The sequence below is a fragment of the Epargyreus clarus genome, unplaced genomic scaffold, assembly GCF_041222505.1.
Source record: "Epargyreus clarus isolate Ecla_fem2 unplaced genomic scaffold, WU_Ecla_fem_2.2 ptg000036l, whole genome shotgun sequence".
NCBI lineage: Eukaryota > Metazoa > Arthropoda > Insecta > Lepidoptera > Hesperiidae > Epargyreus > Epargyreus clarus.
Genome location: NW_027332241.1, coordinates 2,685,966 through 2,699,959, shown reverse-complemented (window position 1 = coordinate 2,699,959; position 13,994 = coordinate 2,685,966). Strand labels below are relative to the sequence as shown.

Genomic DNA, 13,994 nt, shown 5'->3' with positions numbered 1-13,994 from the left:
CAACAGAGTTAGGCGCTGTTGTGTTCCGTTTTGAAGGGTGTGGTAAGGGAGACAGACTTTTCCGAGGCGTTCCAGTTTAGTCCTCAGGGGTAGCGGCGCGTCTGTGGCCGACCTTAGGTAGGAATATCTAATTCTATCTGGGGTTGATTATAGATGTCCATGGGCGTCAATAGCCACTTACGATCAGGTGGACTGCATGCTCGTCTGCTACACCTATATGTATCAAGCGTAGGTATGTAGATATGTTATTCTTTGGTAGCTCTACAGACTGACGGATTTTAGCAACATATTCTGAGGTGTGTTAAGATTCATCTGAATTGTGGAAGTGACATACTTAAGCTATATTTTAGGCAATCGCGTTTTTATAAAAAAATCTACATTTATACACAATAAAATAAAAAATATTTAACTCTTTGGTCATTTTTACTGTCTTGTATGGTATACATAGTTACATTCTGCATAAATTTAAGAAGATAGAATATAATAAGTTATTATAGTAATTATTTTCTATAAATAAAGAGTATCTGAATCATCTAGAAATTGAACCATTTTGCTACCATTTGAATTATTATTGAATACATATTCTAGAATTTCTAGATAATTATAATTGATGATATATTTAATATTTCACAAATTTAAATCTTTGATACTTATATCACACAATTATTATATTAAACAAAGTTTCCGAAAATTATACGGACGTTGTTACGACAGACATCGACTCCACAGATCCCTCTGTTCTGTAGCACAACATCCCACAACCCGGGGTGTGATCCGCTCGCAAGGACACTCGCGCTATAAAATTAACAAATAATACAGAAAAACGATACCGTTCCGTCGTAAAACGATAAAAATCGTACGAATTTGGATAATATCTGTGCATTTGTGTATACGAAAAAACTGTTATTGATTTGTGAGGTGAGTGTGTAACGATTTTTCGCATCCCTATTAACTTTGACATTTCCATCTATTTTCGTAAATTGAAATTGATTTTCCCGACTTATTCTTTTTTTTTGTTTATTGCGTTTGACAGTTGTTTTTTTAAACAGACATTATTCTAAGACATCCAATATTATTCAGCCAGACATTATAGGTTAGGTTGGGATTTTTTTGTGACTATTATTAAATTATTTGAATTTTGAGTCGATAAATGGTTTTCTTATACGTTGTTATGTAATTTAAAGTGTAGAACTAGCTTAAATTATTTATTACCAATCGAAGGTGGTATGACCTAATTCTCTGACATTTACCTAGATGTACGAGCGACCTAGGTCATTCAGGCTGATCTATGAAAGTTAGCGAATAATGAAATTCTAGACCAAAATGACCGTGAGTCTTGGGAGAATAAATAAAACCATTCTTGGAACGTTTTGGAAATATTAATGAGTGTTAGAAACGTATTATTTTCCATATTAATACTAATTTGAGAAAATATTGTTAGGTATTATTATACTGTTGTAATGTTGATTTTTACTAGATAAATTTTGTACCTACTAGTTACGAACTAAGTATTATTTTTTGTCCTAATAACATAGATTAGTAAAGATACTTCGCCGCCTTGAAATTGAATGAAGCCACAAATGGCTTATTATCGTAAGTTCTTTTTTTGAATTCTTGACAAATAAAAACATTTTTAGAAAAAATTTACGAATAAATAACTAATACTGCGTAATTTACGTGAATTTACATAATAAATAAATAATTATTTCAAATATTTTAGGGATATTTTAGCACGGAGACGTGGCAAAACTTTTTTACGCAAGTATTTCAATTCTCAAAACTGGGCACATTTTCTAGTTAGGAGTGAGTAATCTTTACTAATCTATGCCTAATAATTACAAAAAGTGTTCGAACTACTAAATGATGTTTTTCTTATAATAACAGTTAATTTTATTTTTATAAGATTATTTTAGGGTTAAATAAAATAGTGACGATACAATTCTACTTAAGTAATTTATTCACAACAAGCTCTTAGGGAGTACGAATTAAAGAACATTGAAGAACTAGCATGCATTCCATCTGATGTTCGATGGTTAGTGTTTAATGGCGCTTATGAACATCTGTAACCATAACTCCGCATTTTTATTTATTATTTTTTATAATACAAGAGTAGCAGACGAGTATTCAGTCCATCTGATGGCAAGTGGCTATTGCAGGCCATGTATAGTCCGCACCGAACTGCTAGTCCGCTCTGAAGTTGTTGCGAGTAGGTGTAGTCATACAATTTCCTATGGCGACGCGATTCATTTCTATATTCAGAGCGGACTAGCAGTTTTAAGCGGACCATACCAAACAATTCCAGCTAAATCTTTGTAGGGATTTGAAGTTGTCAGCAAATGCCCATGCGTAGACGCGGCAATATAGCACATATTGCGCCTCTTACAGACATAATACTTAGATAGATAAAAAAGGTTAATAGCAAATTTAATGTCATAAAACAATATACGATTCGTCTGATTTTCTGCTTAGTACTCGAATGACTTGAATGAAAATTATTTACTATTTACGCAAATCGGAAGAACTTTGTTTAAATAAGTTCGAGAGGTTTTATTGTTTTCGGCCTAATACCAAAAATAACTGTATCTTTATAGGTAGGGTGGTAGAACTAAGATGGAAAGGTAATACCATCACATCTATTTATAGCTTTTTTTCTTTTTCTTATAATATTATAAGTAGTAGCAAAAGATCATGCAGTCCACCTGATGGTAAGTAGCCACTGTCGCGCATGAATATCTGTAATTAACCCCAGATAAGATTAGTTTTCGACCTGAGGCCGGCCACAGGTGCGCTATTCCTGAGGACTAAGCTGCCTCGGAAAAACATGCCTCCCTTTGCATACTCTTCAAACCAGAACACAGCAGCGTTTAACACTGCTGTTATGTGGCGGTGGCGCCTTCGGAGTCGAACAAAGGGCCTTCAAACAAAAGCGTGAAGCAGTTCTTGCGTTTAGGTGGAAGGTGTGGATGCCAGCAGAATAACATATGAAGCAACCATTTGAAGTTTATATATATGTAAAATGTTGAGAAAACTTTGCTAGCATGATTCAGAAATACTAGTGGCGCCATCTCTTGACAGCTTGCAAAAAGTCACCATATCTTATTTGAAATAATTATTTACTGATATTTGTTCCAGATTATGTCATCTTGAACAATGGAGACGGTTAATTTTGTAATGGACACGGAAGGCACCAGAGTTTAAGCTGCCGAAATCGGGCAGGTACGTTTAGTTCTATTTATTGTCGCTAGAGGCTCTAGTGTGCATAAGAAAAAGAGTCTTGTCAATGTCATGTCATGTATAAAATGCCAAAGTTACAGGAACAGATGAACTATAAAAAGTTTAATTCGTTAACTTCTCATTTGTCAACTACTTCGATGTTTCGGTTTGATATTATTTTATTACAATTGATGGCAATATCGGAGTTAAATACAAAAAAACCCTATTAAAAATTAAACTTTGTAAAAAAGATTAAGTAAATCCTATTTTTCGATTTTTATGGAACATAGTTTGAGTTACGACATTTAAAAAGAATATAGCATAGTAGCGTAAACGATGCATTTGCCCAAAACGTTATACGTTATAACACAACGTAAAAATAGCGCGCTACATAATATATTTGATAGAGTAGCGTATAGCATATATTAGTGTTATTTAACAGTTAGTATTCGTGGTATTTAACACATTAGTGATCATAATATCTGTTTTTATTCTTTGTTTTTGTATTGTACCCTGATTTAGGTGTTTAGAACTAGATACCTACTCATATGAGGACATCCCGTTAATTCTCATAAATACCATAAACTACATATTTATGACTTAATAAAATATTATACAACATGTTAAATTTAATCCCTTCACACAAGAAACTATCGCCATCTCTTTCAGCAGTAAGGCGGCCGCAGTGTGCGAGCAGGACGACGAGATGCACCCCGCCGCCAGGTGACGCTGCCGTCTACACCCGCGGAACATGTCATGGGACTCGATCGAGTCGCGCGACTACCTCGGGTGAGATATACATATTTTTTAAAGTAACTTAATATGCCCTGCAGTTTTCACAAACTCTTCTCTGTGGCCCCATTTTTCCAAAAATATTTTTCATTGCACGCTAAATGCTGCATCCATACTTTTGGCACTTGCCGTAAATTTCGAACCTTTACAAACCCGTGCGGTTGGAAGCGCTTGCGGCTAATTCCCTTTAATTTGTTAAAAAACTGACACTTCATTTTTCAGTTACAAGCGCTTGCAAACCTACAGAGACCAAATGAACCATGAACATTTGAATTTGTAACGATTTGCTGAGATTTGGCAAGTGTGTAGACACAGCATTTGGTTTTTCGACTACTAGTCTTCATACATTAAGTAGAATTAGCCGCTCGGGTACAAATGGTTTTATAAGTATGATCTTTTATTGCTTAAAGTCACTCTAAGACATTTAATGTTTTTTCAACATGGTTCCTTACAGCGGGGTGCCGGCGCACCAGCTCTCAGCGACGCGACTCCTCAGTTCCCCTGACCCGTCGCGTCACCACCTCGATGATCCACCAGGTAAAAGAAGTAATACCAGTAATGACGTCACAAGTTCTTCTTAGTATTATTTCAATAAAGGTTCATCATGTTTAGTCTGCTCAATATTATTTAAAACTAGATTACGCTCGTTTCGCTCACTGACAGAGAGAGGAGAGGAACTTGAGTTGTTTTTACTTATCCCTCGGGAACCTTTCATTTTTTCGGTAAAACGTACCCTATGTCCTTTTTTAGACCCCTAATACCGTGTGTACAAAATTTCAAGATAAACGGTTTGGTAGTAAAATCATTTATTTAGTGTTGATTCATATATAACTCTTTTAAAACGTCAATAACTAATTTACCACAGCATCGGAAGGTGTTGAAGAATAAAGAAGAAGAATAATGTATATTTTAATCATATTCTTCTTTATAATCATTTCCAGAGCTCTTCCCCTTTGCGGAGGAGTTCCCGACCGAAGGCCGGAACGGAGCCCTACGATGGGGCTCCCGCTTCGGCCCGGCGCACCGGCCGCCGCCCGGCGTGCTCGAGTGCTTCCGCGTGTGTCGGTCCAGGCTGGATCAGTATTTAGCGAGGCGGAAGGTACGATATTAAGGGTCTTGGTATGATGAGGGACTTCTTACATTCTAGTCTTATTTAATAATAATATAATAATAATAATATAATTTATTCACCACAATTGCAGTACACAGTACAATTTTTAAAACTAAATATACTAAAATAAAAATTAAAAAAATAAATTTAAGAAAAAAAATACAAAAATCACAAAAAAAACACAAAAATAATAACAAGAAAAAATAAAGAAACAAAAACTTGAACAAAACAAACAAAAGGCAATAACAAAACAAAGGTTATAATTATCTAGTGCTGTTAAAGTACTATGCGCTGTTAAAGTGCTATTTCATGGGTATCCTAGGGTTTCTTCTGTTTCGGGTGCTACGGACACAATGACTAATCTAACAACCAGGGTCAAACTAAGAGTAGAAACGAACCTGGCGCTCTATGCGTTTCAAATTAGCAATCAGAAAACATATAAAGCTGTAGTTCTACTAGTAGTGTAAGTTCTTCATTATTAGCGTTAGCAAGCCGTATTATGTATTTCTGTCTTAAAATGTTTCAACAAAACCCCACACGTGGGTCGCAACGACTGAGGACCATATTCAAATACCTTGTTTTGGTTCCTCTTCCTTATCATACTATAAAAACTACAATGCAACATAATGTAGCACTGTGTTATTAAGCAGAAATAGATGTGGTGCCACTGCAGTTAAACCACGAAGAAGTCTGTCACCTTCGCCGCTTCTGTCAGAAATAACATAAATCTCCATCACACTTGATGGTACTACTAATATACTTCCAGATCGAGCGTGGTGTCCGGTTATACGGACAAAACGAGCAGCGCTTGGCCGTGAAGATATGGCTCTCTGCGTTACGCGGAGTACGACACAGAAGCGACAAGTTCTCGCTACTAGGCCACCTGTATCAGGCTTACATGGACTTTGGGAAATATAGGTAAGATTATTAGGAAGATCGGAGGTATGTGGTAGGATGGTGGTTAAAACTCGGCAAATAAAGCAGTGATAGGCTAGTGATTGACTGATGTTGTCGGAGTTTTGAGTCCCGTTTGAGCACTCGTCTTTGATTTTTCAAAGTGCGGATTTATGTGCGGATTAGAAATTAATTATTACGTTATATTATAACGGCGAAGGAAAAAGTAGTGAGAAAACCTACATACCTGAGTGTTTAAAATATCAATGGTGTGTGCAGTTTACCAATTTGTTCTTGGCCAACACAGTGGACTATAGCCTAAACTCCTTTCTCACGAGAGGAGACCTGTGTCCAACAATGGATTAATAATGGGTTAATGACGACAGAGGTATACAGCTTCTGTCCTTCCTAGAAATTTGAGGTAACTTATGTTTGAAGAGGACCTGTAAGAACATAGGATATTGTCTAGAAGTTCCTTTATCATGAAAATACGTGTCATTTCAGAGAATCTCTGGAATTCGCGAACCGTCAACTTGGCATATCGGAGGAACTGGACTCTGCGCCGATGCGAGCTGAAGCATACTTGAATTTAGCTCGCGCTCATCAAACCTTGGGTGGTCTTGACAGGTATTTATAGTAATTTAGTTATTTTACGTACTTCTCACTTGTTTTTAAGAATTTTAAAGAATCAGTCTCATAATCTCCAAAAGTCATCAATATCATATAATCGTAAATTATACAGTATAATATATTTATTCTTTGTTGTGCGCATTAATTGTTTAAATACGCATTTACTTTAAAGCGAAATACCAAGAATAACTTAGTCATTAGTATGTTGAGTATTGCTAAGTGACTTCGAGCTTCTGAATAAACCTACTAGTGAAAGTCTAAATCTGGGCTTTGGAGATTTTTTACTAAGTGTAAAGCAAAAAACCTTATGATCACTCTACCAGACAAAGTTTTGGTAGACAAGGTTTCCATCTTCAGGTAGAACAATGTTCTAAAACTGCACCTACAGGTATCAATTATAAGAATTGACGATGACTACTGTTGCTTTCATACAGCAGATTATACACCTACAGTTGCCATTATTCATCATATCTTTAATACTATCCACAAGATAATGTATGGAATATTCCAGAGCTCTATCCTACGCTCGTCACGCCCTCTACAACGACTGTGGCGGAGGTTCAACAGCAGGATGCGTGCACCTGACAGTAGCATCAGTCAGCTTGGAGCTGGGAGCCTTTTCGAAGGCAATGGATGGCTTCCAAAAGGCCCTAGCGGTTGCACAGTCGCAGAATGACAACACACTGTTGCTCCAGGTATTGTTATATTTTGTCTTCAGTTTGTGGGAACTTATCTGCTATATTTTTTGGTTGAACATTTAATTAGCCAAAATATTTGCATATTTTTCCAAAAGCTTATCTAAGAATTTAAGACCTTACCTCAGGCAATCGTTGTTTTTGAAGTCATGTGGGGTACCATATGGTGAAATACGGTTGGGTACATCTGTAAACAACTCTAGGTCATATTAGGTCCATGTCTGAGGTCTTCGTAGTTGTACCTTAGCCATAGATGCCACCTTCAAAGCGGATCATAGCAGCGCTTAACACTGCTGTTATAAACAGTAACAATTGGTATGATACCTCCTAACTTGTGGTTAGCACAAAAGAAAGAAAGAGAAAGAAAGAAAGAGAAGTGATTAGCACAAAAGGTTCTATTACCTTAAATATGCAAAAGCTTCTTTCAATTCACAGGTATACGTAGGCCTCTCGGAGCTATGGCGTCGTCTCCGCGACACAGAGCGCGCGGTTGCCTGCGCAGCGCGCGCGTGCGACCTCGGCCGCGGCCCGCGGTCGACTGATCTCAACACGCGGCACCACCGCACCGCGTTATTGCAAATGGCCGCCGCGTTGCGCGCGAGGGGGGAGCTGGGTGATGCGCATGATTACTGTAATGTGAGTGAAATGTTTAGGAATTAATTATCACTTGTCTTACCGATTAAAGAAAACATTATAAGAAAACCTACGCGCTTGCCAATGCGAAAAATAAATTAAAAGTTGAGGGTGGGTGAAGTATATCAAACTGTACTTCACTGTACTTCACTGATTCATAGGCATCTTTAGGACTAATAGATCCTTGTGTTCAGAAGGACAAACTAAATTTACTATGGTATTTCATTTCAGGAGGCACTACGATTAGCAGGCGTGGCTGGAGACCAGGGATGCTACGCCCGCGCCATGCGGATAGCTGGTGATGTCTACCGCCGGAAGAACGATATTAACAGGGCATTGAGGTAAGTTTAATTATAAGCACTAAAGTATAAGCGCGAGGTGACGATAGGGTACAATGTAAGAGAGAAGAGTAAAAACAGGGCAAGAACAGATAAGAAAAGAATAACATAGAATATAAGAACAGGGGCAGGTTTGAGGCTGACTTGCGTTGTTACTACGAAGTTAGAACGTCTCATATTTTATCTATCCCCATGTCTCTATCTACATCTCTCTATCTCTCTCTCAATACACATTTCAAAACAGAACACATCATTAGACAGACATTTCATTTGGTATGGGAAATCCGTGCTCAGAATTATTATTTTAACGTGGATTTTTTTTTAGAAAAGACTGATTAGCCAAGACAGGAAGTAAGTTTCTCAATTTTATCAACATGAATGTTTCTTGGAAAGACGATTCTTACCTTCACAGGAACTACGAGCTAGCCATGGGAGCTGGTCAGGCCTTAGGCGACAGGTTGGCCCAGATGGAAGCCATGGACGGCGCCGCGAGGTGTCTGGAGGCGCTCCGGCTGCAGGGCAGGATCTGCAACTGCCGCCCTTTGGAGTTCAACACGCGGTTGTTGGAGGTTGCTACGTCTGTTGGCTCGAAGGTAATGGATTAGTCTGGATTTAATTGGATTTTGACTAGGTGATCTGGCTATATTACCGTTTGGTCGTTCTTAAGTGTAATGCTGAATCAGTATTCTTGACCCTTACCGTAAATTCTAAACCTTAACAAACGCACGACCGTGTGAAGAATTTGATTTGATTTGCTAAAAAAAACCCGCATGCTTTTGGATCGGTTACAAGCGCAAACATACATAAATCAAATAAAACACTCTATTCGAACGTTTGAACTTATTAAGCTCAACAAGTTGTCACAAATTCAAACGTTTGGATAGAGCGTTTGACTTGTTTAATTTAAATTAGCAAACGCAGTGTTTATTCGTTTGGTTTGTCGGTTGTATTTCAAGACGAAAATAACAGACCTCTCGTTAAGATCAACACGTCAATAAAAACGCTAATATGGAATTAATAAATCGCAAAATAATGTATCCTAATTTCCCCTTTCTCCCCTAGATGCTAGTCGGCCGCGTACGCCTCCGCCTCGCCGAGATCTACACAGCGCTCGGCGACAACAGCGCAGCGGCGAGACAGAAGCGCGCGGCGGCGGCGTGGGCCGCGCCCGCGTGCGCGCGGTGCCGCGAGCCGCTCGCCGCGCGCGCCGAGCCGCTCGCCTCGCTGCCCTGCGCGCACATCGTGCACCACGCGTGAGTAGCGAGCGTGTGGCGGTGTTACAGCAAGATGAAGAATGACCTACCTCCTGAGTTTTCCGGAGTGCTGTGACATGGAGCTCTACAAAAAAGATGCAAAAAAGCTCTCCTTCAAACCTGGTGTTGCAAAAGTCCATAAGTGATGTTGACTACTTTTCATTAGGTAACACGTCTGCTTTATCGTGAGGTTCTTCTAAAAAATGCGTAAGCAATACATGCTATTTGTGTAATTTATTACATAATTTACATACGCAAGCATGTAAAATTAGTCTTCTACTAGTCTTTTACGGGTCCAAATGTTGGATTGTTATAATAATAGCACGCTATATTTACAGCGGATACATATAGTATTTATAACATTATAGCAGTTAAAACGTTATTTATAACGTTACAAAAATAATTAACGCAATAAATAATGTTTTAAACGCTACATATTAACAACAATAAAGCGTAATAAATAGCGTCGCAGTATAGCTATACGCACGTTATATGCTATATACACGTTATCTGCTATATTCGATCATACTTAACAATTTAGTCAGCAGTGATAGCCTAGTGGTTGAGTTCAGCCTCAATCGAGGGTTCCAAGATTCAAATCACCTTTGATTTTCTAAAGTTATGTAAATAGCGTTCATATGCTATGAAAACTAGAAATTGATTATCATTTGCTCGTGAGGACACATGTGGACGCTTAAGAGATTAAAAAAAAATGTCAAAGGTATGTGAAGTCTACCAATACGCACTTGGCCAGCGCGGTGGACTATGGCCTAATCCTCATTTTGAGAGGAGACCCGTGCCCAACGGGACAGTTACCTGACTTTATAATTACAGTAACTTTGACATTGTTCGCAGTTGCATGCCGGAGTCGTGGTCGCGTCGCTCGCGCGGCGCGGCGGGCGCGGAGTGCGCGGAGTGCGCGTCGCCCCGCGCGCCCCGCGCTCCGCCCCCCGCGCCGCCTGCGCCGAGGACCTTGCCGACGCAGGTACGTTACTATGCGACCTTAAATCGCATACTGGCCATAGGCCATATACTGATGCTATTTTTTTTTAGTACACTTTACTGACCAATAAAAACAAGTGGTACTATAGGCGGACTTAATGCTAAGTAGCATTTTCTACCAGTCAACCTTAAGGATGTGCAGAAAATATAAAGGCGGCGCAAAATACATTTAATATTTAAGATAATTAAAAGAAGAAAAAAATATATGTAGAAAAAAGAAAACAAAAGAATAGAAGGATAAAAAAAGAAAGTCAAACATGAGAATATAAAGAAAAGAGAGTGAAAAAAGGACATATAAATAGATATATAGCAAGTAAATAGATAACTAGGATAAGCAACGAACAAATATAATACTCTATTCATTGGTACTTATTCGTGTACGTATTCGCGTGGATAGGCGCCGGCAGGAGGATGCAAAGGGTGCAATTGCACTCCCCTGATCGGAAAGAAAGTAAAGTTCGCGCCAAACTTCTAGTCCGCTCTGGAGTTGTTGCGCGCAGGTGTAGTCAGAGAGCCAATGCGGTCGAACACAACTACAAGCATATACTTTTGCTTGTATAGAATGAAAGTGGTAGATACGTTTGTGTGAAATCCAGCGGCATCACCGCCTCATCTATTGCTGCTATAACAGCAGTTTTAAGCGCTGTTGTGTTTTTTTTTTTTTTTTTTTTTTATAATATGAGAGTAGCAGACGAGCATGCAGTCCACCTGATGGTAAGTGACTACTGCCGCCCTTGGACATCGGAAATCAACCCCAGATAGGATTAGATATTCCTACCTGAGGTCGGCCACAGATGCGCCGCTACCCCTGAGGACTAAGCTGGAACGCCTCGGAAAAGTCTATCTCCCTTACCACACCCTTCAAACCGGAACACAGCTGCGCCTAACACTGCTGTTATTAGGTAGAAATAGGTGTGGCGGTGGTGCCGCCGGAGTCGAACCACAAAGGGTTCTACCACCTTCATGTTGTTTAAAGGGTGTGTAAGGGAGACATACTTTTGTCCCTGTAGTTCCGGGACTAGAATAGGGCTACGGTATCTCCTGCCTGTCGTAAGAGGCGACTAAAAGAGGGCTTCCGGGTCCAGTAAGCGACACCAGCAAGAACGGCGGTATGTGTGGTCGCATACCGTCATGAACACCAGATGGTGTGGGAGGAGCGAAAACTGCTCTCCAGGGGCATCGCGCTTGAAGGACTCCGGTTGCGTTCCGTCGGAGATCCCAGAGTTCTCCAACAAGCGTTGAGACGGCCGGGGGAGTTTTAGTGCGGTAAAAATCCCACATAACCCGGCATCGCTCCCACGTCGTCGGGTACCTTTTGAAGGTTTCCCCCTCGTTAAGAAAAAAATAAAATAAAAAATAAGGGAGACACACTGTTCCGAGGCTTTCCAACTTAGTCCTCAGGGGTAGCGGCGAAACTGTAGCCGACCTCAGGTAGGAATCAAATTCTATCTGGCGTTGGTTACAGATGTCTAGCAGCAGTAGCCACTTACCATCAGATGGACTGCATGTTCGTCTACTACTCCTATATTGTAAAAAAAAAGTTAATAGAACTGCAGTATGCACAACTATTCACGTACTCCACTATAAGTTTTATGCTAACAACTTTAAAATGGTATTCCAGGACTTCCCATTCGGAACACCGCCAACTCTTCGGGATTCGGATCTTGCTTCAGTCTTATCTGACCACAGCAGCCAACAAGCCACTTCCAGCGTTTAAATCAGGTATTAGCCAACAGTCCAACTCATTGGCGCTAACATTGGTTGTTCCAATATTGACAGGTACTTCTTTGCTATGGTTCACTCAAACGTTGGCGGCCAACCTAAGCCCCGTGCCAGACATAGCACAAACATTTGAACACATGTTTGAATACAGTGAAGTACGGGTATTTGAGTATGTGTTCAAAGCTTGCTTCAAATATTTGCACTTTGCTATTTGGTGTCGGTTTTTCGAGCGCACATCAAAGTCAAACTTCAAATATGTGCGGAGCTTGCTACACATGCGCAAAGTGCAGTTGCTAGGAGACCACGACATAGGTGACAGGTTTGAAAATTTAAACAAATAAGTGTTCAAATGTGGGAGAAAAATCTTTGTTCAAATATTTGTTTATGTCTGGCACGGGCCTATCAAACAAAATATATCTCTGTTAAGCCAACAGTCCAACTTATTGAAGCTAACGTTGGAACAAATATTGACAGGTATTTCTATACTTTGAACTCAAACGTTGGCGGCCAACATGACAAACATGATACATCTGTACGTCGACGCGACATCGTCGTCAAGTTTCTCCAAATTTACTAATATTTTAACCTATATTGAGAAATGTTTTGATATTTCAAACAGGTTGATACCAGGTTTATAACCAACATTCAAATATATTTCGAATTTTGCCATTGCCAGTATTGGTAACAATATATTTGTAAATTTTGAGTTTCTCAATACATTAACCAACATTGAAGTTGTATTGCGACACTTGTGACCAATGGAATTTATTTCTCAAAACCGTACAACTAACATTTGAACCAACATGTTTATCAACATCTTTTTGAAGTGAAATACTCAAGGGATTTAATTCCGACGGATTTAAATCATGCAACAATCAAAACATGAACAAACAAAAATTCGAATGTAATATCTTAGAATGAGAAGAAAAAGTTAGAAATAAGTAATTCACCAAAATATAATTTATTATAATAGTTTAATTTAACAGAAAAACATTTTATTAAGCCCTGATAACACGCAAAATAATTTCAGAAAAAAAATAGTTTTTACTTTTAAAAATGGCACCACAGGTTATGAAAACGAAGTGTATTATATTTTATTGAATCTGTGAGAACAAAGCAATTCTATATATTTAACAGATAAATCATGAATAAAGATATATTTTCTAGCATAGACATTATATTTTCCTGTGAGAATAAATGAAACGCGATGTAGAAAGAATTTATATTACTTAAAATAATGAAAATGCATGGAATGTCCATATCTACAATATTATAAATGTTATGGATAAAGTGTTATTAAAAAAGTACAAAAAAATCGACCAGCGATACCCTTTAAAAGTTTTCTTGTTGACATAAATATAAATGGGGCATATTTAATTGCGTAAGACATTTTAGCGATTTTCCTTGATGAGATGTGAAATTTGGCTCAAGCCTCCCCCATCTCCTAATTTTCCAAATTGTTCAAGTTGTGTTTCGCAAATTCTCGATAAATATTTGTGTATATGATTTTATCATATTGCATGATAATCCTATATATAAAATTCTCGTGTCACAATGTTAGTTACCGTACTCCTCCGAAACGGCTTTACCGATTTTCACCAAATTGTATATGCGTATTCAGTAGGTCTGAGAATCGGCTACTATCTATTTTTCATACCCCATAAGGGTTGTTCACCCTTAACATTTTTTTATTTATATGGCAACACAACGT

General features: G+C 38.6%; 2 protein-coding genes across 3 annotated transcripts in view; one reads left to right on the top strand and one right to left on the bottom strand.

The window, feature by feature from the left end:
* LOC140757039 (HMG domain-containing protein 4) overlaps positions 1–13,994 on the bottom strand; it is a 225,810-nt gene that overhangs the window by 202,560 nt on the left and 9,256 nt on the right. The window lies entirely within an intron of this gene.
* Positions 781–13,595, top strand: LOC140756976 (43 kDa receptor-associated protein of the synapse homolog). Its single transcript, XM_073092521.1, has 14 exons — positions 781–918; positions 3,133–3,216; positions 3,883–4,002; positions 4,460–4,542; positions 4,947–5,104; positions 5,883–6,034; positions 6,515–6,637; positions 7,152–7,335; positions 7,771–7,971; positions 8,200–8,309; positions 8,719–8,899; positions 9,369–9,559; positions 10,415–10,544; positions 12,183–13,595. The coding sequence occupies exons 3-14, from the start codon at positions 3,965–3,967 to the stop codon at positions 12,276–12,278; spliced, it is 1,647 nt and encodes a 548-aa protein (XP_072948622.1). The 5' UTR covers positions 781–918; positions 3,133–3,216; positions 3,883–3,964; the 3' UTR covers positions 12,279–13,595.